Genomic DNA, 24,976 nt, shown 5'->3' on the forward strand with positions numbered 1-24,976 from the left:
TAAATTTGAAGAATTGTTTGTTGGAAAACATTTATTTATGTACAATTTGTACATCCACTGAAATGCACTTTAATTGAATCTTTTAAGTACACTTGCTTTGTTGTCCCATTTCTTTTTAAAGCACAATATTACTGTTTAAGCTGCATAATGTCATTGACATACAATAATATGAAATATACCTTTTAGGGAATAAAACCTCATTCTCGTTCAATAGTGAGCTATTATGACTTGTCGCCCTGCAAGTTCCCAAAGTGTTGTTTGTGATTAACGGCGGAGGAGGCGTCTTCAGGGTTATTCATCGGGAAGTGACTTCACTTTAAGTGTTCGCTGATAGATGTGCACACTAGTTTTGGACTCTGACCCGGGCTCCTGTGGGTTGGGACACTTCGGTGGGGAGGGGGAGGGGGGCACATTAGGATGAATGGACTTTATTCTTCCTCCTTCTACTCCTGATTTGTGACCGTGGAGTGAAGGGCATGAGAAAAAGCGAAAGGAAAAGAGGGACTGGTGAATAATTTGCCTCCATGCGACTTCTGTGCTTCATAAAACATCAGCAGGGAGCTGAAAGTTCATTTAGCGCAAGGGCCGTGATTTGATAGTTTGGGGGAGAAATGAACCAGAGCACATTGTGGGGTTCCTGAATTTTTGTTGTGGGTTAAATTTGATCTGAAGTAACGATTGTTGTTTTAGTCTTATTTTACACGCTTCAGAAATGCTTAATTTATCACGATAATGTTTTGAGTGCTACTACCTCCCTTCTCACGCAATGGACTATTCCATCTTGATTGACAGCTCATCAGTCACGCCTTCTGTCTATTTGGTTGTTTTTTTCCCAGGCGCGGTGGTTTCTTGCATATCAAATTAGAGGCAAATGAGGGGTCCAGAAAGGACGGATTTTTTTTTTTTTTACACAAATTTGACAAAAAAATATCAAAATATAAATATATTTACTTTTAAATAGAAATATAAAAATAAAATGGATTAAAAAAATAATCCCCCAAGTAGAGTAAAAATATATATATATGTATCTTTTGGGGGGGAGTCATTCTTTCATAATTCATGCAGCAGTGAAGTTTGAATTGGGTTGTCGGGCCACGCCCCTCGCAGGCCTTCACGGGAGCGCGCATCCGTGTCGTGCGCGCGCAGACACGCTTTACTACAAGCAGGCACGGAAATTCCACAGAAGAAATCCGAGATTGTAATACAGCGAAATCAGGAAACAACCCCGGCGAATTGGCTCAAAGTGGATAAGAAACGAGGCCACTCCTAAACGGGAAGAGCGAACGTCCGGACGTCGGGAAAATGGACTAAAGTCGCACCCGGGGGAGTCCGCAGATGGAGGCGGTGAGAAGTTTGCTGTTGCTCGGGGCCGTGCTGCTCCGAGGGTCCGGCTCGCTGGCCAGGGAAGGTGGGTGACTTCGCGGCAAGCGACAAGACACACAAACGCGCATTCAAGTCGCCGTCGAGCCCACGAGAATAGAGGCTCGCTCAATTCCCTCGCTTTTCGAGTACTCCATAAGTCGAAATGGGACATTTAACAGACTTTGAAGTGACGAATAACGAACCGGAAGACTCACACCTGTCACCCCCCCCCCCCCCCACCCAAAAAAAAAATTATATTTCACATTTCCAACACTTCTAACCTAAATGTGTTACGTACTGCATGTACGCACCAACCCCGCCGGGAGTAGTTAACAAAAAAACAAAAAAAAAATGGGCCAGGTAACAAATATGAAAACCTGCTTTACAACTTTGTGGCGTGTGCAGCCAGCAAGCCAGGCGGTAGTTAGCTCCTTAGTCGTGCATGTAAACAACAATAACAAACAACAACAGGAGGCGCGTTGTGCAGCCCGAGGATCATTGCGATGTCAATTATTCACCAGTGGCTTCTTAAACAGGAGGACATTGTGTGATAGTGGGCCACTTGTCTGGCTGAGTGCGTGCGTGCATGCATGCATGCATGCCACTGTGAGGAGACTACAAACTCAGTAGGCTTTTGAATGCACACGGCCAACTGTTGAAGTTTAGGTACTTTTTGCACAACTGTTCTCCAATGAGGAAAAAAACCAAACAAACGATTCCAAGGACATCCTCATCTCCACCTTTCTGTGACTCTTCCAGTCATTTTTGTTGCAGCCTGCTCATGATACTGAGAACATCCTGTTTGATGACTTAGGATGCAACAATACCACTTTTTTTTCCGAAGCAAATTACAAATACAAGTGCCGAAAATCAATTAATCAATACTTTAATTTAAGCAGAAAATTAAAACCCCATTGCTCTGTTTTCCAAAGGTGATCGGCGGAGCACAATTCACGTCATAAAAATAACAACACAATGTATATATAAAAGAAAAGAGCGCAGAAGTACACATAAAAGTATACATTATAACAGTGCAGTACAATTACAAACTGAAAACTATCTATCAATATAGACTACAAGTGCTACACGTCATACCAGGGGCAACTGGTAACTAGAACTTCCGCAACTTTTAGTTGAAAACGGCCGGTATCAGATCGATACCTTGAGTAATAATATCACGGTATCGCAAGTACAGCTCAAAAATGCATCATTTAAAAAATGTATATAATAACTGAACTATGAAAGTAACTGTTTTCTTAAATTATTCTACTTTCAATCAACGTATTCAGTAGAATATTTGGTGTATTAGTACCTGTAAAAAGAAAATATTTTTTTTTTCAAAATACAGTTATCTTTCGCCATATCGCGGTTCACTTGTTTCGGTCTCACCGTATCACCGCAAATTGTTAAAATAAAAATGTATATTGCGGCTATTTCGCTATACCGCGGGATTGTGCGGTGAGCGTTTTTCCCCCCACACGGACTAATGTCACTGTCGACTTGCATTGTCACATGCAAAAGTCAGGAGGGAAGACAATGTCCAAAATTTGGGATCTTCTTCTTTTTGGGGGCGGGGGAATCGTGCAGGTGTACCGAATAAATTGTCCCTACGCTGGGTCATATAATACAGCGTGTTCATGATTTTGTTTTGTTTTGCGGTCGATATGTAAAGATCAATACGACTAAAAGCGTTGTTTTTAAAAGGGGTCAATATGACACGCGGTCATACTAAAAATCAATAGCACTCATTCATCCTGGACGTGCCCTTGAAACCGTTCTGTTTACGACTAAAAATAATCACGTAACCTGGCAGCTAACCAGGAATCATTTCGAAGGACCTTTACGGTACACGGAGTACTATGACACAGCCGCTTGTCGCAAGTAAATAAATCCGCATTGTTGGCGGGAACTGGTTGGTGCACTTTCGTGCTTAAGTGCCAGTCAATCTTGTACGCAGCATTCGATAAACCTGCAGGATCCAAAATGAAGAGCCCTGTTGAAACGAATGGAAATGCCATTTATCCATTCCAGCCCCCCAAAAATATTTGGAACATGTTTAAAAAAAAAAAAAAACTGTAGAGCATTGTACTGCATAAAAACATACATTAATAAAGATGTAAATGGAATGTAAAGTATTAAACAGTTTGTGCATCTTAATAATTCATTGGGTATTGTGCTGCTCCTTCTGGTGTGTTCGATTTGGTCACCAGGGGGCAGTAAATATTTTTTAAAAATCGGATTCATCGATTATTCGAAAAAATAATCAACAGATTAATCTGATTAAAGTAATCGTAAGGTGCAGGCATCCCTAGTTATAACTACTGTGACCTCAATGCTAGTTTCATGAGCCTGCCTATGGTGTTTCACGTTGTGTGTTAGCATTTAGCTAGCTGAAAGCAGTTATTTCGTTGTCTTGAATGCACAACAGGCAATTCTCTTGATTTTATATTTATTTTGACATTAAACCCCAACAGGGAGTTTGAAGCCTCTTTTTTTTGAAGAATTATTGTTGACTCCTTTTTGTTTTATTTGTGTTTTTATATTTTGTGTTTGTAGAGCTGCACTCAATCTTTACAAGGGGTTTCTAATATTTTGCTTACCAATCAAAGGAGAGGATTATAAAGGCAGAGTACATTCTGTGGATTTTCCAGCTGTCGTATTGGATCTCCTTGGATTGTGTGAGTGTAACCCAACAGTGTCTGCGTGGGTTCAGTCGCTTCAGCAACGTTCGTGTCACTGGGACGAACGCGCGAGTGAAGTGGATTCGTTCTGCTGAAACTGAACGCAGTTTCAGGTTGAACCGGCCAGCTGTGATTCACCAGTCTAGACGTTCGTGTTCGTGATCTAACTAACACCGCAGTTGAGCAAGGGGGGCCGTGACATTGGCAGCCTTGGACACAGGTCCGCAATGTTGCCCACTCTCCATCTTCCGCACGTTCTCATGCGTTGAAGTGTCCGTGTGGATTATGGTTATCGAGCTATCAATTTCCTTCAGCTACGGTAGTTTATCTTTTATTCGAATGATATTTATCTAGTTTATAAGTATATAATCAAATGTAGAAAGTGGACATGTGTAAATATCCAATGTAATCCTGGGATTGTGCTGGTTGACAAATGTTTTGATGGTACACTGATCCCCCTGTTCATCGCGGGAGTTACGCTCCAGACCTACCCACGATATGTGAAAATTGGTGATATAGAGAGACCATATTCAAACAAATAAAAAAAAAAAAAAATGTAAAAATTTTAGATTTAAAAAAATATATATATTTTTAGATAATTAAAAAATGTTTTTTTTAGTAGTTTAAAATATTTAAAGTAACTTAAAATACACCTCCCACACGCTTTAACACATTAAAACCACCATTTTTAAACTAAGTGTATTTGAACACAAAAAACATTCCATGCTTAAGATGTGTAGAAAACGCTTAATAATACTGAAGTAAAAGATAAAAACCGTTGTAGCCTAACGCTAACAAACAGTGCTAAACTCCATAGGGGGGCTAACGATTCGCCTCTGTGGAGGTGTTTTAACCCTTTAAGAAACATGTTTGAATGACGCATTGACACATGTAGACGGATAATATAACAATACTCTCAGGCATATATTCTTTATCCTCTGCAAAGAACGAATATAAACTGACCCATCTTTGAGAATATTCGGACGTCTGCCTTCAGGTGGCCAAGATGCACACATCAGCGCAATTGTCCACTGAATTCAAGAAAAACGGGTGGGGGAAAACGGTTTACATTTTATTTTAATTGTCATTACTGTATGTTTTTATAAAATATAAAACAGTGTTATTGTTCTCACTGTTCTCTTTTTTTGGGAGTCTGTAGCGGATTCATAGCGTTTCCATTTATTTCAAGGGGGAAAGATGATTTAAGACACGTGTTTTGAGGTACGAGCGTGGTCCCCGAATGAATTAAACTCGCATCTCAAGGCGCCACCGTATATGACAGGCTGGTAAAGGTTGTCAAAGTATCAGAGCGTTTTCAGACACACGCTGTAATCACATTTTAAACGTATTCCAATGCAAACGATGTTTATGTTTTTACCCCCCAAAAATACACAATGTAGCTGAGCTGCAATGTTGCGTGGGATTACCGTTGATTTTGTATTGTTATGATTTTTTTAACTCCTTGTGTTGGTGTACGTTCAGATTCCTTTCGTATTAAACAATCTGCCCTTTGTGCGAACCTTTGATACAATCGGTCCATTTTGAAGCCGAGCGCAGCTGCTCCCAGTAAATGTGTTGCGTCGCGGCAGAAAGCTTGCCGTGTTTGTGATGCTAATCTCGACAATGACAGCGGGCATGCGCGAGGACGACTACACGTATGTAAGCCCGAGTCTCGTTCAGATCCTGTTCAGCTTGTCTGTTGAGCAAGACTTGTTCCCCCAACCGCCCCTTTTCTTTTCTCGCTCGAGAGCGGCCTGAAGAGAGAAAAATGTGTTCAGATAGGTTAGGTGAAGTCTATGCGTTCACAAGGATTAATGACGAACAATGTAGAGCAACAATCAAATTAGCGCTCTGTCTTCCTCTGGCTGGAGGCTCGGAGGCTTCGGACGTTATACTGCAGGTCACGGGCATGTCTCTGAGCGACTGTGTCATTTTTCAAGATTTGTGAACGCTGACATTCCTGTGAAATGAGTCCCGAAACCCCAGTGACAGCGAGCCGAGTGACAGGTGGTGGCAGTAACATTGAATAAGGAGAAGGATAAATAGATGATGATGTCTCAAGCTGCAGAGCGGTTGGGTAGACGTTTAAAGAGTAGCCAACTCCCCACCGTGCATTGCGCACACACTCAGTCGTTGCTGAGAGACTTGAGAAGAGCAAACAAAGAGCAAACAAGAGAAGTCTAAGCTTAACGATAGAAATGGAAAATGCTCTTGTTTGCGCACATACACGCATTCTTAAACAAATAATGACCTCTGAAAAATATCTTTATCATCAGCAGAATGAGTTCATAGGTTGCTACGTACAGTACACGCCAGATCAATAGTTCGTACAATAGTTAGTTCTACTTTGCTGTAGATATACAGCAGTTGCACTTAAGCTTCTTTTTTTAAAAGTGCAATGAACTTATTTCTAAAGTGGGTGTCGCGGGAGTCTGTGGAGAAAATGATCCCTGCGAAGTTTCGAGGCAGAGATGTTGCTTCAACTTTATTATTATTATTTTTTTGTAATCGCATTATTCGAGTTCTTCGATTCATTGTGTCTGCCCTTAATGGAAAGCACGACTTGGCCGCACCCAACAGCAGCGCTGCTAGTTCAGTCTTAACGACTTTGCTGTAGTTAAAAAACAAATTGGTCTTAATCGGGACACAATTCAATGATCGTTAATTTCCCCCTTAGTCAAGGAAATGTAGTCACTTGCCTATCCCTAATTGTAAAGTTAAAACAAAATGAAAAAAGTACCATTGTTTGTCTGAGCTGTGGTTTGTGGTCACGGAATTGTACAAGGGGATACTTTTCTGTGTTGGCTATTTTATCCATCTGTCTAATTGTGACTTAATTTGTCCATCTGGCAAGTAAAACTATTCCCGATGATGTCAACGCTCAAGCGGCGAGGCATTGGAATTGACATCTGACACAAGCCGTGACGGCCGAGTGTGTATTTTTGGCAAACTCGCGTTGCGCCATTTGCTGCAAAGCGAGTTGCAGTGGGTTCCCGGCAGGTTGACACGCTTGAACCTGCTACTTAGTCCCAGTGTGGTATTAAAACCGTGTCTGCAGAAGGAGGGACGCCGATAGTACAAGTGGGGGGTGGGCTCCAACAGGAAAAGTGCGTTGACTATTGAGGGGCTGTTGGCAGCATGCCAGAGGAAGTCATTTATAACCTCAAGAGGAGGAGGAGGCGGGACCATCCACTGTATGACTGATTGCTAAAGCATGACAGCTATGCATGCATGTGTGAGCCCCCACTGTGGACTGTAGTGTTGTATGACCCCGAATGTGGTGACTCGCTGTGGGGAATCTCTACTCTCCGTAGCCAGTGCGAAATATATCTTAAGTGACAGACACACTGGCAGTGCATGTGGTTTGTATTTCACTTTCCGATATCTCCGCTTTCTTTTGTAAAAGGAATAAGTAAACTAGACCGGAGTATTGTCTCAGCTCTCAGATGCTGTGGGCGTGTCTGGTGAATGTGCCGAAACCACGCCCCGCTCAGCTGTCAACCATCAATCAAATACCTCTACTGTGACCTAGAAAAATGGATGCCACTTCGTCGAGCATATTTTTTGATGCCTCCACAGCACGACGTGTTTGAGGAACGACAATATATCCGCTTAAAGGCTCCAGTGGGTGGAATATATCCCACCGGGTCATTGCAGGCCTTTTCCAGGACCACGACGACGAGACGCTCGAAAATCGGCCACACCGAGTCAAAGTCCCGGTGTTAAGTCGGACTTCTCTTTTTTCTCTCTCTCTCTCTCTCTCTCTTTCGTTTCCCCTCCTGGCGCTTCTGCCGTTCTCACCGTGACATACGTGCACTTACAGCTGACAACGAGGCACTCTAAGGCGGCCACACCAGCACGGAAAACCACATGCTAGCTATCGAGCTGCCCCCCCCCCCCCCCCCACCCCTCCCGCTGCAATATCTAGGATAGATAATCAATATCTTTGGAGCTAAAATGGAGTGCAGTACTAAGATGCAACGTTTCCTCAATTGCTTCAAAAAGCGTTTAATCCCCAATCCGTTCCTCACTTACGACAAAATTGTTAACAATGGATTAATTGACGCATCAATTAAGCAAGTGCTGATGACTTTTTGTCTGTTTTGCAGTGTGCCTTGGTACGGACATGAAGCTGGCCCTGCCTTCGAGCCTGGATAAACAATACGAGACCTTGAGGCTACTTTATACCGGATGCCAGGTCGTCCACGGCAACCTGGAGATTACGCACCTTCACGGAGACCTGGATCTCTCCTTCCTTCAGGTGTCTTCTGTTGAATCCTGTTTTTGACCGAGAGGTTGCTCTCGAAAGTCTCAGCAAGAGCAGTCAATAGATCTGAAATCACTGTCAAAGTTCACTTATGCGTGTGATCTTTTTACAACAATGGGCTTAGAACCAAACCTTGAGGAACCCACTTCAAAGGTTGCCGCTTCTTACCACATCATAGGTGCATTTTATGTCCTTGTTTTACAGGGGATTGTGGAGGTGCAAGGCTATGTGCTAGTGGCTTACGTCTCAGTGAGCCTAGTGCCTTTGGACAACCTCCGGATTATCCGAGGCAGCCAACTGTACAATTCCAGCTATGCTCTGGTGGTGCAGGATAACACTCGGGGTGAAAAGGTTGGACTCGGGACACTTCGTCTTCGCAGCCTCACAGGTTGGATAACTGAAACTGGATCTCAGTCGTTTGATGAATCAGTTTATGTTCAAGTCATTTGCACTGGTTTATGAGTTCCGATGACAATGAATCTCCCTGCAGAGATCCTGTTGGGCGGGGTCTATATTTGGGGGAACACCCAGCTTTGCTTCCCCGACCCCCAGAACATTGTGTGGAGGGACACCTTGGATGAGCAGAACATCCACGCCGGCCCACACCGACTGCAGCCCAGGGCGTCCAACTGTGAGCAGTTAATTAAATAGATTGCAACATAGTACTGACAATGCTTTCACTAGAAATATTGACTTTGAGCAGACAACTTCTGTTCGATTGCCGTCCTTCGGCATCAATTTGTCTCCTCTTAGATATGATATGATATGATATGATGTGATTGATTATTTTTTTGGTTTTGTTTCCGTTCGACAGCATAGATACAGGTCACAAAATCAATGTACGTTATGGGAGGTGCAGTTTATCGTGAACGTATTCGTGATTGAAATTGGGGTTACAGATTTAGAAATGAATTACTCGCCATGCTTGTATACACGCACGCACACGGAATTGTATCGTTGCATTTGAGATAGCACTACTCTATACGAGGGGTTGAAGATTTATTTATTTTTTGTCAACGCTAAGGTGAAGAGAGTCGAGCCGACGCCGATTAATCAATGACGTCGTTGATATTTGTCGGCGCTTTCACCTCCAAACACAAGCTCGCTCACTCACTTTACCCGCCGCCCTTGGTTGCACTGGCCCTACCCTCCGACTTCTTCATCCAATCGCATTCAGACACTCGCTCATCCAACCGCATTCAGAAACCTTCATGGCCTCGCAGACAGAACTCGTTTTTATGTTTATTCATTGTGCTAAATGTTTGTAAGTCATGGGATAACAAAAGAAATTGTAATAGAAGTAAAATGATGGTAAATTATTCACTATTCTCAACTATTTGTGATCTCTGATACAGGTTCAAGTTGCTCACCTGCATGCAAAAACAGCTGTTGGGGAGAAACTGCACAGGATTGCCAAACCTGTGAGTTGTCTTCTCACAGTCATTTTCATCACCAACATGCAAGAAAGCTGAGCATTTCCCCCACTCACGTCTACAGTGACTCGTATCAGTTGTGCGTCAGGCTGCCAGCGGTGTAAAGGCCCTCTGCCTAACGACTGCTGTCACATGCAGTGCGCCGCCGGATGCACAGGACCCAAAGACTCAGACTGTCTGGTAAATTGCACGCAATATTTAGTTGATAACTAGATCTGTCGATCAGTAATCATCATTAGCGCGTCCTCTCGCGTCTACCCTGCAGGCGTGCCGACATTTCAACGACAGCGGCGTTTGTAAGGACAATTGTCCTCCACCCACCAGCTACGACCCGGTCAGCTTTCAGACCAAACTCAACCCGGACAAAAAATTCAACTTCGGAGCCACCTGCGTCAAGACGTGTCCATGTGAGAAGGGACTTTCAAAGCACCCGATCGATCATCCACGAAGTGAGGCACTACACAGCTAGCGATTATCCAATGCTCCCTTCTCTCTTTGGCTCCTGGTCTTTAGATAACTACCTAGCGATGGATGTAGCCTGCACTTTGGTTTGCCCCAAAGCCAACCAGGAAGTCATCATCTCCAATCCCGATGGGAACGAGACGCAAAAATGTGAAAAGTGTGAAGGAGAGTGTCCAAAAGGTGAGTGTTATGGACTCAAAAGCATATTCATCAAATGTTTGCATTCCTTAGAATGTACTGGTAAGTTCTGCTTAATATATTTACAGATAAAGAGGGTCTAATCATTTTCCCCATGCCATGTTGTGACTTTATTTTCACAGTGTGTTATGGCCTGGGTATGGACAACCTTGGCGTCATGGACAACAACGGCGTCACCATGGTAACCTCTTCGAATGTGGAGCAGTTCAGTGCTTGTAAGAAGATTTTTGGCAGTTTGGCCTTCCTCCCTCAGAGCTTTATTTGGTAAGTCATGTGTGTCGATCAACATTTTATGAAACATTATTTACTACAGTATGTTAGAAAGACACCATGGAACCACATTGTCCACTTGAGTCTTTTGAGTTGAGTGTTAAAACTGTGAAGGAGGAAATGATGGAAATATCAGTCAAGTTCACTTTTTTTACTCTTTTTATTTTACGCAAAATTGAATTGACGTTGCAGTCAAATACAATTAAGATGTATAGCAGCCATCTGGACCTACTTCCAATCAGTGGGTATAAATTGCTCTTAGGGACCCAGTGACCAACACATCCGGCCTTGCTCTCGAGCAGTTGAGTGCCTTCAAGAACCTGGAGGAGATTACAGGTAGAGCATCTTTCAACAGCTTTTTTAATACTGCAAATGTAATCCGCTAATATTCGGAATCAGATTTGCTATATGCAGACAATCTAGCTTCTGCACTGTGTGTATCATCATTAGAATTTGCTTTTCAGGTTATTTGTACATTGATGCCTGGCCAGAAGACTGGACTGACCTGACTGTGTTTGAGAACCTGAAGGTGATCCGAGGCAGGATGCTCTACAAGTAAGACTCCAACTACACAGATGACCGTTTTTATTACAGTGGTGCCTTGAGATAAGAGTCGAATTAGGTCTGTGACAACAATCGCATCTCAAAACACTGAAATGAATGGAAATGCCATTCATCTTTTCCGGCCTCCCCAAAATTCCAACAACATTTTTTGTAATACGGAAAATAGCACTCTATAATACTGTAATTTATAAAAACATAGAGTAATACCATATTTAAGTAGAATTTAGCCAATTCGTTTGTGCATCGTGATTTAGTGCTTCAATTCAATTCACTGGGCTACTCCTGCTGTGCCCATCTTGGTCACCGGGGGGAGTATAATAAAGTCCTACAGACACAAATGAAGAAGAGTAAGATGCAATAATATTGGTCCTTTTTCGCAGAGGGGAAAGACTATATGCCTTTGGGTAATTTTACATTATCTAGCTGCGCGTGTGCTTCCACAGTTTTTGCTCAAAGGGTTAGAACACTGCGAGTAGCGATGTTAAAAGTCAGTCGGCTCACTCGTAGGTCAAGGCACTACTGTACATTGAACCTTAGGATTTGCGGTTGCCTGTGCTTGTCCTTGTAAAGGACACAAAGGCAACCACAAAGAAGAATAAATTGGCAAATCAAAACAAGAATTAAAAGTGGGGGAGAGTAAAAAAAGAGAGAGTGAACAAAAAAATGGAAACACTTGCAGGGTTATAAAGGCTAATTATTAGCCAGGCCAGCTGCTTTAACTGGCAGCACGCGGCAGCCAGGACAAAAGTAACAGTCAGTGCCGACAAGGACAAGCACAACATGTTCAAACTAGATCATAGCAAGTGTAAATAAGTTGCGAGTAAGATCCGTGCGTGTGTTTTTTTTGTGGGTTTTTTTTTCCCCCTACTTTCCTTTTCATGTCGGTGTAACGGTCGCGTATCCCACCATTATTCTGTCATTGTTTTTGTACTATATTGTTTTTATACATGTCAATCAGATGGCTGAGGTGCCGCTCTATTTTACCAGGGGTGTATTTTCCCTGGCCGTTCAGAACCTACACATTCAGTCTCTCGGGCTGCGTTCGCTGCGCAGCATCAGCGGAGGTTTGATCCTGTTGCACAACAACTCTCAGCTGTGCTACACCAATTCATTGCCCTGGAGCAGCCTCCTCCACCCCACCCAAGGGCCCCACTACATAGTGAACAACAACCAAGACCCCCAACTCTGTGGTGGGTAAACGTGTTGTACAATGGGTGGCATCAGTGCAATGTGAGAGTGCGACAATTACAAAGTTGCTTTCTTATGTTTCAGAGGCAGAGGGGCGTGTTTGTCACCCGCTGTGTAAGGACGGCTGTTGGGGGCCGGGGCCCAGCCAGTGTGTGTCCTGCAAGACTTTCCGACGTGGCACCGAGTGTGTTGAGCAGTGTGACCTTCATCAGGGGTGAGCTTCTTTGTGTGTGTTTGTTTGGGTGCGGTCAACCCTCCACTAAATCTATAAAAAGCCCAGTGATCATGATTAATACATGTAATCAATTTAAATCACGTTGGAACTGATGTTTTTCAAAGCGATAAGCGTAACTCAATCTTGAAGCCTTGTCACTTTAATTGCTCTTTTATGGTGATGTTGATGTCGTGATTGGTTGTTTTTTTTTTTACCACTAAATATTCAAAAGCCTTTAAAACAATATTCAAAAGCCTTTAAAACATACCCAAATTATTTATAACCTTGCCAAATTTTGAGTCAGTGCATGTTTATTTATTGACTATTTTGGTACGCCATGATGTCACATTTTGTGCTTGTTTGCTGTGACGGCCGACGACGAGGACGCTAATAATGATGCTTGTCTCACAGGCCTGCACGGGAATACATTGATGGATCCTCGTGTGTCGCCTGTCACGCCGAGTGTCGGCCTCTCAATGGCTCGCTCACATGTCGTGGCCGGGTAAGATTGGTAAAAACAGCTTTCGAAGAGCAAAATAGATCAGTACAGATTAACTTCTTTTGCAGTAGTGATTCTCAGTAGGAGGAAACTGTACAGTTTTTTTTTTTTTTTTTTTTTTTTTTTTTTTTTAGTATCCAAAAAAGATTTAGAAAATTAAGCTCAGTGTTTTACAACCAGCCAACCAAAGCACATACTTTACATTAGAATTACATTACACCACTCAACAAAAATGTCACATATGTATATTGCAATAATGATTTGTGGTGGTAGTGTCCCTCATTATATGTCACTGGCGTAGATACAAACAAAGATAGAATTTTGAGTAAATAAATAATTTTCAGAGCAATTAAATGAAGTTAGATCATTTCTCACAGCACATCTGATGATTGGTCACGACACATTAATGTGGTCTGGCACAGTTGTTGGGAATCACTGATTTAGACAAATACAAAACTAAATAATTGTCAACTGAAATGTTTATATACCGTATATGCATGCGTGTGGCGAAGTCAGGCTGTGTGTGTGTGTGTGTGTGTGTGTGTGCGTGCGTTTCCGCAGGGTGCGGACCAGTGCGCCGAGTGTCAGAACTTCCAGGATGGCGAGTCCTGTGTGGAGCATTGCCCCAGCGGTGTGAAGGAGGACCAGCACACCGTGTGGAAGTACAGCAATGCCACAGGACACTGTCTGCCCTGCAACACCAACTGCACGCTGTCGTGAGTGGACACACACGCACACATACACGCACACTAGTTTAAACACACTAGTTTAAACACACTAGTTTAAACACGCCATCTCACACCTGGTGTTTTTGCTCTCTCACAGATGCACTCAGATGGATGAGAGAGGCTGCCCAATCCATCCCAAGACAGGGTAAGAGCATTTCTAATTGAGCATCTTTTTTTTTTTTTTTTTTTCTCTTTCCATTGAGTCAAGTCATATAGCGCCAATGTGCAACAGACGTTATGGCAAGGCACTAACCCAAGAACCGCACTCCTCAAACATGAAACAAAACCAACTGAACTCCACATGAGCAAGCACTTCGCAACGGAGGCAAGGAAAAACTTGCTCTAAGGAAGGAGCCGTCGGGTCGAGATGGAGAGACAGAGGAGCGGGACAGAGGGTAGATAGAGAACAATGGGCACAAGAACAGCCGTATCGACAACAGAATAGTCCTATGATGACTGCAAAACCTCGGTTTTTGTGATTCACCCATCCGTGCAGAAAGTCTGCCAATAACTGAATCACCGGCATTACTACATAACCAGCAACCCTTGATTGCGCAGTGACTGTTTTTCTCAATGTCTTTATGTCTCCAAAGTGTTCTCTGTCGCTTGACTGTCTGTTGTCGTACTAGAGCGGCTCCAACTACCGGGGACAAATTCCTTGTGTGTTTTTTGGACGTACTTGGCAAATAAAGATGATTCTGACTCTGATCAGCGTAGAATCCTGTCAAAAGTTAGGCCTTCAAAATAAAAACCAGTTTAATAACAAAATACGTTGAGTGGTTCAACTATTATACCGCATGCTTTTATTGTGAAGGTTTGACAGGACGTGTTATTATGGTGGTGTTGCACAGGTGACCCCGGAAGGGTTATTGTTGTTTATAAAAGCTTCCATTGTAGAGCACGCCTTGCCGTCTGTTGAACCAACTCACAAAACGCTTTGGATGAACGTGCATCGATTCCAGGAAAAGTTGTTGTTGTTGTTTGTTTTGAAAACTGCGCGAATGTACAAAAACCAGGACAAATTAAATGTTGTTCATAACGTATTCATAAATTTATTCATCACTTCATTTCCTCTGAATTTATGAATAAACAAAGGCTTTTTCTCTGTGTAGACCGGGCACGACTATTGCGGCGGCAGTGGGTGGTGTGGTGCTCTTCTTCATCCTCCTCGCTCTGCTTGTCTTCTACTTGAGGAGACATAAAAAGCTGAAAAAGAAGGAGACCCTGAGGAGGATCCTGCAGGAGCACGAGGTGGGTACCACGCACTCACGTTGCAACGGTTGCAGGCTGAGCAGGATATGGAAGCGTGTAACGGAGGAATTTTCTTTCCCAGCTGGTGGAACCTTTGACACCAAGTGGGGCCTCACCCAATCAGGCTCAGATGCGCATCCTGAAGGAAACGGAGTTAAAAAAGCTCAGAGTGCTTGGCGCTGGAGCTTTTGGTACCGTTTACAAGGTTGGAGACCCTTTCTATTGGCAAACAAACACATCATTTGTCATCATGAACCCACGCTAATAAAGATTTCTTTTGCTGTGTTGTGGTTGTTGTTTGCAGGGAGTGTGGACTCCCGATGGGGAAAACGTTAAAATTCCGGTGGCCATCAAGGTGTTGCGGGAGAACACCTCGCCAAAAGCCAATAAAGAGATCCTTGATGTGAGTCTTTGAGGGTTGATTTACGGTAGTCGCTCGCCAGTGAGAGTGACAAAAACGCTTGTTATGGACGCCCCTTAAGAGAATATGAAAGAGACAATTCCTGTGTTAACAGTTCAAACTGTAAATGTACCACAAACTATGATCCCAAAACACTTGCATATCATTTTAAGCTCATGTCGTGTCAGCTTGTTAATGCACGTGTGGGAATGACTGTCCGTAATTTCCACGAACAATCCATGCAAAGCTTGTCTCTCAGTCAAGATATATCGCTTCAACATAGTTCCTTGGCACCGATGTACTACTTTCCTACGAGACTAGGGCCTGGGCTGAATCTTGTGGCGTTTTAGGGTATTGCAGAAAGTGAATGCAGGGGATTATTATACACAATTCAAAGAAGAAGAGACAGCGGCTTTTTCTACTCTGCCCGCTGTCTTTCCCAGGAGGCATACGTGATGGCAGGGGTGGCCAGTCCCTACGTGTGTCGCCTGCTGGGCATTTGTTTGACTTCCACGGTGCAGCTGGTCACTCAGCTCATGCCGTACGGCTGCCTCCTCGACTACGTCCGGGAGAACAAGGATCGCATCGGCTCCCAGTTCCTCCTCAACTGGTGTGTCCAGATTGCCAAGGTGTGCCAAGTCCTTTTGTGTGCGAAGAGGAGTTCGCTTTTGCTTCATATTCATCGTCGTGAACTGTAATCGTGTCGATGTAGGGGATGAACTACCTCGAGGAGGTGCGCCTCGTCCACAGAGATTTGGCAGCCCGCAACGTTCTGGTGAAGAACCCGAACCACGTGAAGATCACAGACTTCGGCTTGGCACGCTTGCTCGATATTGACGAGACCGAATATCACGCCGACGGGGGGAAGGTAAAGATGCATTGCGGCCTTATCGCCATTTTTCTTTTGAATTATCTGCTGACGTGTGTGTGTGCTTTTAGGTTCCGATTAAATGGATGGCACTGGAGTCTATCCTGCACAGGAAGTTTACACATCAGAGTGACGTTTGGAGCTATGGTTGGTGTTGTTCTGTGGGCGGAGAAATACAGTAATCACAAACCAAGCACATCAAAACTTTTATTGTAGTAAAGTTATTTTGACGTATTTATTTTGAATACAGCTCTTGTATCGGTTCTCATAGTGACCAGTGATTCAATAATAGCTGTAGAAATACAAAATACTGCATGCTTTCGATGAACAATTGCCCATTTCCCCCCACTCAGGGGTGACCGTGTGGGAGCTGATGACATTCGGCGCCAAACCGTACGACATGATCCCGGCCAGAGAAATCCCAGATGTTCTGGAAGGCGGGGAGCGCCTCCCGCAACCCCTCATTTGCACCATCGACGTCTACATGATCATGGTCAAATGTTAGTACTTACTGTACTTCGCCATGTCTCGAATAGTCCGTTTTCTCATGTACTGTCTATTTACTCAACTGCAGAGGGGACATTTATTTATTTACATTAATGTTTTGTACATTAAAAAAAAAAAAATAGAAATAACATGACTCACTAGGTGCTGCTGTATTGGTTGCAAAAATTTAGAAGCTCATAATGCTAATAATAATGATATCGCAATATACTTAGGGGTGTGCAAACATTTGTGCTCAAGGGCAACATTTGATTAATAAAATGAAGAGATGGACCAGGTCCTAGTTGGGGTAAATAAATCCCCTTTTTTTTTATATGTATAAATAGTAGCATCATTAAAGAATTATTTAATAACATAAGTTAAATTTGTTTATTTTCCTACTATTTTTGTGTTTTATTATGTACAATAAATAATGACTTTATAATGAATAAATAATGAGAGGAATCATTTCTAGTTCACCAATTTTGGGGAAATGAATTCAACAAATACTACAAGACTGTAGACTGGATTTAAAAAAATGAGCAGGCTGTATTTTTGTTTAAATTGTTCACCCCTGGTAGAACAATTTCCGACGACTTACTCCTAAACTTACTTCTTACTTCCTACTTCAAGTTCTCATTTGTCAAGTATGCGTCCCATTGCAATCCAATTAGCTCCCATAATCGCGATTGTCTTTATGAATGGAAGGTTGGATGATCGACCCAGACAGCCGACCCAGATTTAAAGATCTGGTGAGTGATTTTTCCGCCATGGCCAGGGACCCACCTCGCTACGTCGTCATTCAGGTATGCGTTGGAAAAGATCGTACACGTGTGCACCATTTACAAGACGTAAATGTTACCCAAAAAAAAAAAAAAAAAAAGACACGGGCGCCTCTGTGTCTTGTTGTGCACGCAGAACGACGAGCAGATGAGCATGTCCAGCCCGGTGGACAGTCAGTTCTTCCGAATGCTTCTGGAGGAGGACGGGAACAACATGAGGGAACTGCTGGATGCCGAGAAGTATCTGGTGCCTCAACCCAACCTCTATCCCAGGCCTCAGGGAGACGGGGCGCAGTCAAACGGGCCGTCCAGGCATCAGTCATACAGGGTCAGTGGCATAAGGATTTGGTCTTGGTTGTTTCCAGCAGTCATTCTCAGCTATTGTCACCCTGGGATGTGCATTTTGCCACTTTTGTAGATGGTAAGTCTTCTAAACCGTTTGTCCTCATGAGGGTTGCAAGTTATTATTCATTGAACCACAAAAACATGTTGCGATTGTCAAGGTAGAAGCAAAAGGCCACCAAGAGAGGAAGCGGTTGAGAAACTAGTGGCCGACAGTAGGTGGCGAACGCTGCCCGACAGTTCATTCGGTTTCGGCCGTGTCGCTGTGTGCGGCGGGTCTTAAGTCTACTCGACTCAAGTCGTGTGGCTCCAGTCCCCTACCGCTTCTATTAATACTGAACTCCTTTCTTTCGCTGATCATTTGCAGAGCAGAGATCAGGGCTTAGAAGTTGAGCCCCCCATGGCTGCCGCAGCCCCTCGTAGCATGTACTCCTCCCTCAGCACTCTGGGCCGCAGCCAGTACCCCACCTTACCAGTAGGAACCGCCGCCTCCAACGGTACGTGGACCCCTCATTACCCCACGCTGGCACGCAGCCCCTCCGCCGGCGGCCAGTCCGACTCGGTCTTCCTGGACGGACCCCCGGACGACCCCTCGCTGCCCCCGGCCAGCCCCGGGCGCTACTGCAAGGACCCCACCTACGGGAGCCAGGGCGAGCTGGAGACGGACGGCCCCAACGGGTTCCTTCATCCTCCTCATCTTCATCACTCGCTGCCCAGGAGAAGTCACGGCTATAATCGCAACCACGCCTTGCCAGGTGGGGCTTAAATGGCTGAAAGATAATTAAGTTTAAAAAAAATAAATAATGCATCAAAAGTGTACATGCCCATGCACCAAAGACTCTGTGTAACTTCTGCTAACAACCCAGGCTAAACTAAGCTCCTCCTTGACATAGAAAGATACAGTATGTCTTTCAGTCAAGATGTATCACTTCAACATACTTTCTTGACACCAATTCCTACTTTTTGAAAGAAACAATATTGACCTGCTTGAAAATCCACAAAATCGTCAGACACAACCCAACTAGTGCAACACCGGTCAGTTAGTAACAGTTCTCATGATGTCAAAAAAGAGGCAGAAGAAATGTTTGCAGATGGAAGCCTCGCATCACCAAAATCAGTTTGTTTCAGGGAGAGAAAAAAAAAAAAAAAAAAAAGAAGAAGCCATCTTGGTTGAATCAACACAGCACCACTCACCAATTTAATGCCCTACACAAATTGCAATTTAAAAAAAAAAATGGTATTAAAACGCTACAAACACAGCGCCAGCTTGTTGTCTTAAAAAAAAACAAAAAAACATTTATTTGAGGTCAATCCAGTAACTGTATTGTTGTTCTTCCTGCTTCCCGCCTTGTTCAGAGTACGTCAATCAGGAAGTCCAAGAGGCCAGACCGGAGCGGCCCACCACGCTTCCTCGGAAAATCTCCAAAGTGGACAGACGCCTGCCGAACGGCTTGAGTTCAGGCCACAGTGTGGAGAACCCCAGGTACTTGGTCCCCTCCACCTCACCTGCCTTTGACAACCCGTACTACCTGGACCTCGTGGCCAAAGCAAAAGCGGTCGCCGGGGCGACGCCGGCGGACGGCCCGGCGGAACCGGAGCGGGACGTGCCGCGACAAGTCAACGGATTTGTCACTCCCACGGCCGAGAACCCGGAATATCTGGGCCTGGCGGACACCTGGAGTGGATACACATGAACCTTAAGGGAGGTATTGAGGGGGTGGCAGCTTGTGAATGACAATATTAATGCAGCCGGGACGTGTTTTTTTTGGATTGCGCAAGTGAGTATCTAACCAAATGAGAAGGTAATGGCGCACTGTGATTCATCCCGTTCATCCGGTGTTCCTGGTGACGTTTATATTCCTCTCAACAATCCGACCTTTCTGGAAAACAAGTTTACTCGGCCTATGTAAATAATTCACTGTCAAACAAAAACTGAGGACGTTTTCATCCAATCACATTCGACTGGAAGATAGAATGTTTTTTTTTGTTTGTTTTTTTCTCTCTCTCCAGGGTTTTTCCTGACTGTAATTGAACCATAGGCGGGATCATTCCGTTCAGTTGTTGTCTGCGGTTTTAGGAGCGACTTCCAGCTGTTTCTGATACGTAATACGCCAATTGCAGATAAAAAAAAAATGACATTGCATCTCCAGTTTTTATATGCAGGAATACTCTGCTTTTTTGCCAAACTTTCCAGTCGCCACACGCGTTTAGTATTCCACTCACTTTCTTGAAAAAAAAAAAAAAAAAAAAGAAAACCTGCTGGGGGTCTTCCATGCGCTCAAAGGCATTTTGTTGTGGTCTGAGGCGTCCCTGTGCTGCCCATCTGGCCAGTGCGCACGCTCCCTCAAAGAAAGAGGTGCTGTATGTTGAAGACGGCGGCATTGTGCCGCACAGGCGTGTGTCTGCTGCTTGATTGTGGTACCACTCATCCAGCCATCCATAAAAAAAAAGTAAACTCTTCAGGGATTCATGTTGCAAACATTTGCTTTTGCACAATGCACTGCTAGTTTGTGTCATGCCCTTTGCCTCCCATGGCTGTATTGGCAAAATCTCACAGCACAACAAACGAAAATGTCACAAATAAACCCCTGCTGTTCGTTGGGGGACCGAGCCCTGCTGTGAATAGTAGGGGGGGAAAAACCTGAGTAATTGATGCCCCCCCTTAAAGTCCTAAATTTGACACACTACAGAGAGGAGTGTTGTTATGTATTACGTGTATAATATGCTTTTTTTTCCCCCTAAAAAAAAAATAATCGAAAGTCGATTGAGTGTATCATATATGGATGGGTATAACCTAAATGAGAGAAAAAAATCACTTAGTATGAACGTATACCGAGTATAACGTGTACCTCGAGTAGAAGCGACAATGCTAAATGTTTTGAGTATGGATACCAGCAAATCGATGGTGCGTATCATACAAGGGTAGATGGAAATTCCTGATTTTAGGTGCGTATGTTATACTGCAAAGCGTATCATACATGAGAAATTACAGTATTTAGGAACAAATCTCTACAGGGTCCTTAAATGTTTATCATTAAATATCTTTGTCATTGTAACAGGTACAAAGAAATTGAAGTATGTCACACGATAATGAAAATCCACACACTAAATAACAAAAGAGGATTTTGTTGTAAATAGCCTATATTACAAGTTTTAACCATAAATATATCAAAGATTATGATCCCAAGACACCCCAAGTGTCTAAGTGAACATGTCCCAACAATTGGGAAGAATCGACACGCGTGCACTTGTATTAAACGTAGCTGGAGGGAGACGTTGTTTTCTGTGTTTGTTGACACGTTGAAGCTGCAAACGTTCACATTGTCAGTGCATCGCTGGAATTCCTCACCGCGACACGACGAAACGCACGCATTGGCAGTTAATCATCAACTGCCTTTTTCTGCCCTCATGCCAGGAGGAGGTCGAAGCCACTCACTGGAGACATTGTCCGACCTCTGCGGCCATGTTGACGAGGCGACCTTCTTTTTTTTTTTTTTTTTTTTTAAATTAAAATTTGAAAGCATAATAAAACATATGATGTACGTAAACTCACGATTAAGAACTTGGAAGACATGAATTTACAGCGCTGCAAAGAAATTGTGCTTAAAAATATTGACTACAAATGACAAATTACTACAACTACGGCATTTTACTGAGACCCCATTAAAAAGTGACCCACAACCCGTTTTCTACAATCAGGTTGCGGAATTACAATCGGATGCCGTCTACCACTGCTAACTTTCAACGTTTTAAAAATGTAACCTCGGTGAAATTAGTTTATTTATTTTTTTAACGAACAATTAGAACGCTTTAAAAATCCTTTAAAAAATAAATACAAATTATACTAGTGAGCTGTTTCTGTATAATTCCGCCGACAAAGGGCAGCTTTTCACAGTGACAAGCTGTTTTGAACTTTTGTTTTGGTTTTGAAACACTTTATTATTCTTATACTAACATTATTTTCGAGTGATAGCATATAAAAGCTATTTTGTATTATTTGCCTTTTAGTCCAAAAAAAAAAAAAAAAAAAAGAAAATCTTAATTGGAAGTTATTTTGCAATTTTCACTCAGCAAATAATAATAATAATTGAAATAATATAATCCAATTTGTGTACAATTTCACTTAATGTAAATACTGTATGTAATGTGAATATTTTGTGATCAGTCTACTATGGAGAAAAAAATGTAAGCAAATACAATACTTTATGAAGAAAACAGTCAGTTGTATGTGGATTTGTTTGCATATTGTGTGTTTTTAAGGAATTAAAAAATGGAAACATGTTTTCTTAATTTCTGTGTATTCCTTTGAAACTTCTGCCCACAAGTAATTCAGCACACATGCTACTATTCCAGACATCTAGTGCTCATACGTGGAACTACAGTAAATTGTAACTTTTTTTTTTTTTTTTTTTTTTTTTTTTATATATATATAAACTAAATTGAATCTAATTGCTCAGCTTTTCAGGTATATGATTTATTTTCCCCCACAATCATTAGATTGTGCAGGTGTACCTAATGTTGTGGCCTTTGAGGTTATGTAACTCCACACCTGCGTCGACAGCTGATTTACATTTGTAACGCGATCCTTGTAGATAAGCAAGCTCAGACGAGAAAAGAGAGGAAAGGCATTGGGGCAACATTTTTAAAATGGTGGCCGCAATATTGCGATACAGCTGAAGTGTGACTCAAATACTCATTTGCGTGTTTAATATCATGCCCGTGTGGAGGTCTGGGTAAGCAAGAAACTAGAAACTGCAATACACAATGTCCTCTGCCTCATGGTTTCCAGAGAAGGTTTGCTCCATTTGCTCACCCGAGCGTCCAGAAATTATATTAATAATTTGTATTTTGTGTGCACACTATCCCTAATTGGCGGCCACAAATTCCGTGCGTACGTTATACGTAGTTAGCCATACTTTTGTCTCTATCTTGTAAAAATGTTTACCCCCCTCTGTCTCTTGTGCGGGGGGTCCTGTAGCCTCTTAAAGTGCATGTATTTATTTTTTTTTATTGTCATTTTGTTTGTGGACAAAGGTTACTCATTCTGATATAGAGAATACCTGAGAGAAATCCTTGAAGACAAAGTAAGCAGTTTATTATCTTTGGCAAAGAGGTTATACAGTCAACGTGTGTCACGCAACAGATTAACATTGGATATCAATATGGCATCTTTTGACTCTCTCTCTGTATCACCAGCTAATGTCGATCTCTCTCTTTCTCTATCGCTCTCTAGCTACTGCTCTACTTCCATCTTTTTTAGCTATCTATAGCTATCTCTCTTAACTCTATCTTTATATACATCTCTCTCGCTAGCTATGTCTTTGTGTCTCTCTCTCTCTCTCTATATATATATATATATTCTCTCTATCTAAAATTTTCCATTCCAGTTACTGAGCGCATCTAACCCAGAGACAATTGAATTTGCCAAGATCATTTAAATGGAGCATGGGCATGACTGCAGAGCCCCACGTGGAAGTCAGGGTGATCGGCAATCCGACGGTGCATATGAAGACACGGCTGTCCGACATCAAGTGGAGGCCAAATATGAAGAGAACCACAGGAGGAAAGTAGGAGATGAACGTCATCACCAAGCTGTTGGTGAGCGTGTGAATGGCTCTCTGCTTCTGCGGGTGGACGCCCCTGCCGCTCCTGCCCGACGCGATCAACACGTACAGGATGAACGCGTCGCAGATGCCGATGATCACCATGGCGGCGATGAAGTACAACGTGGAAAACAAGGTGAAGTACAACTCGTTGAAGGAAAAGTAAAAGCCGGCCGTGATTAAGGTCACGAACCAGACCACGGCCACCCCAACCGCCCTGGGAGTCAGACTCTTCATCCTGCGGTAGAAAATGGGGTGAACCACGGCCACATACAAATCCAGGCAAATGCACGCCATCAGGAGGGGCCGGCCGCAAATGTTCAAGGTGTATGTCGCGCTGGAGAAGGCGTTCAATAACCAGATATTTAATTTGAAGTGATTGATAATGGCAACCGGTAGGAAAAGCAAGAAGACGGTGTCCATGGATGACAGGTTCAACAGGAACAGATTGTAGGACGTTAAAGCAGCTCCGTCCCTGTAGGCCTTGAACATCTCCCACAGGATGACGAAATTTGCGGGAAGGCCCGCCGCGCAGCAAATGATCGAACCAATCCCCCAGATATACATCCCGGTCTCCATGCTGACACAGTACGCCAAAATGCCTACGTCCCCAACATTTACAGCGCTGGAAGAATTGTTGGCCATCTTCGAAGTAGCTGTGTCACAACGGAACAAATCCAACAACCATTTCTGCACAACAATGTCTACTGTGCCTGGATGTCATACCTTCCATGCAGTCCATTTAACAACAACTTGCAAATTCCTGGCTGGTTTTGCCAAGTGCAGCACGTATTTATGGAAAAGAGGAAGAGAAATGAGGTGTGTGGGATAATGTGTTTACACAGACACGGCTCGCTTCATTTCAATCTTATTTGGATGATTTTCCACTTTGTCGTGCTATGGAAGCAGTGTATGTGTATGTTAGATTGTTTTTTTTTGTTTGCTTGTTTTTGTCCAATCAGATTTGAGTTTCTATCTACTACCATGTCAACCTAATCCGCCTCGGTCCTTCAGAATCAGTAATGCTGGTCGATGTAACGTAAAATTCAAGTTCTCCAAAAGTCACTATGACCCTTTTTTTTCGTCCTCTACTCTATCGAAGCAAAGTTTCTCGAAACAGAATCAGTTCTTGACGAACCACGCAGAGGAAGCCCTGCTAGTTACTGTCACTGATGAAAACACCAAACTCTTCGAGCACACGTTCGCGCAAAGCCAGGGAAAGTCGATCCAGAGGGCTGCGTTGGAACTCGCTATAAACACAAGTTTGATTCAGTGGATTCTTCAGAGAGTGATAAAGCTTTACCGATACCAACTTCAGGTTGTTCAGAGGCTTCAAGCAGGAGACGATGATGCTCAACAAACGTATCGTGTCGATTGTACT

General features: G+C 43.2%; 2 protein-coding genes across 3 annotated transcripts; one reads left to right on the forward strand and one right to left on the reverse strand.

Annotated features, from left to right (window-relative positions):
• The first annotated feature begins 1,143 nt into the window (after positions 1-1,143).
• Positions 1,144-20,183, forward strand: erbb2 (erb-b2 receptor tyrosine kinase 2). 2 transcript variants are annotated; one of them, XM_061705520.1, is made up of 27 exons: positions 1,144-1,408; positions 8,153-8,304; positions 8,515-8,698; positions 8,801-8,941; positions 9,666-9,731; positions 9,808-9,923; positions 10,009-10,150; positions 10,257-10,385; positions 10,526-10,667; positions 10,936-11,009; positions 11,138-11,228; positions 12,225-12,427; positions 12,510-12,639; positions 13,051-13,141; positions 13,655-13,854; positions 13,964-14,011; positions 14,979-15,117; positions 15,200-15,322; positions 15,422-15,520; positions 15,961-16,146; positions 16,230-16,385; positions 16,457-16,532; positions 16,739-16,885; positions 17,577-17,674; positions 17,787-17,978; positions 18,360-18,747; positions 19,349-20,183. In XM_061705520.1, exons 1-27 carry the CDS (start codon positions 1,336-1,338, stop codon positions 19,684-19,686), a joined length of 3,924 nt encoding a protein of 1,307 aa, XP_061561504.1. In that variant the 5' UTR covers positions 1,144-1,335; the 3' UTR covers positions 19,687-20,183. The 2 variants fall into 2 exon arrangements, with proteins under 2 accessions (XP_061561504.1, XP_061561505.1); XM_061705521.1 differs by having other exon boundaries at positions 13,700-13,854.
• Positions 20,184-23,379: 3,196 nt separating this feature from the next.
• LOC133395245 (proteinase-activated receptor 3-like) lies at positions 23,380-24,240 on the reverse strand. The gene has a single exon (XM_061664005.1). It carries the CDS (start codon positions 24,238-24,240, stop codon positions 23,380-23,382), a length of 861 nt encoding a protein of 286 aa, XP_061519989.1.
• Positions 24,241-24,976: the final 736 nt, after the last annotated feature.

The sequence above is a fragment of the Phycodurus eques genome, chromosome 19 (assembly GCF_024500275.1).
Source record: "Phycodurus eques isolate BA_2022a chromosome 19, UOR_Pequ_1.1, whole genome shotgun sequence".
Classification (NCBI taxonomy): Eukaryota; Metazoa; Chordata; class Actinopteri; order Syngnathiformes; family Syngnathidae; genus Phycodurus; species Phycodurus eques.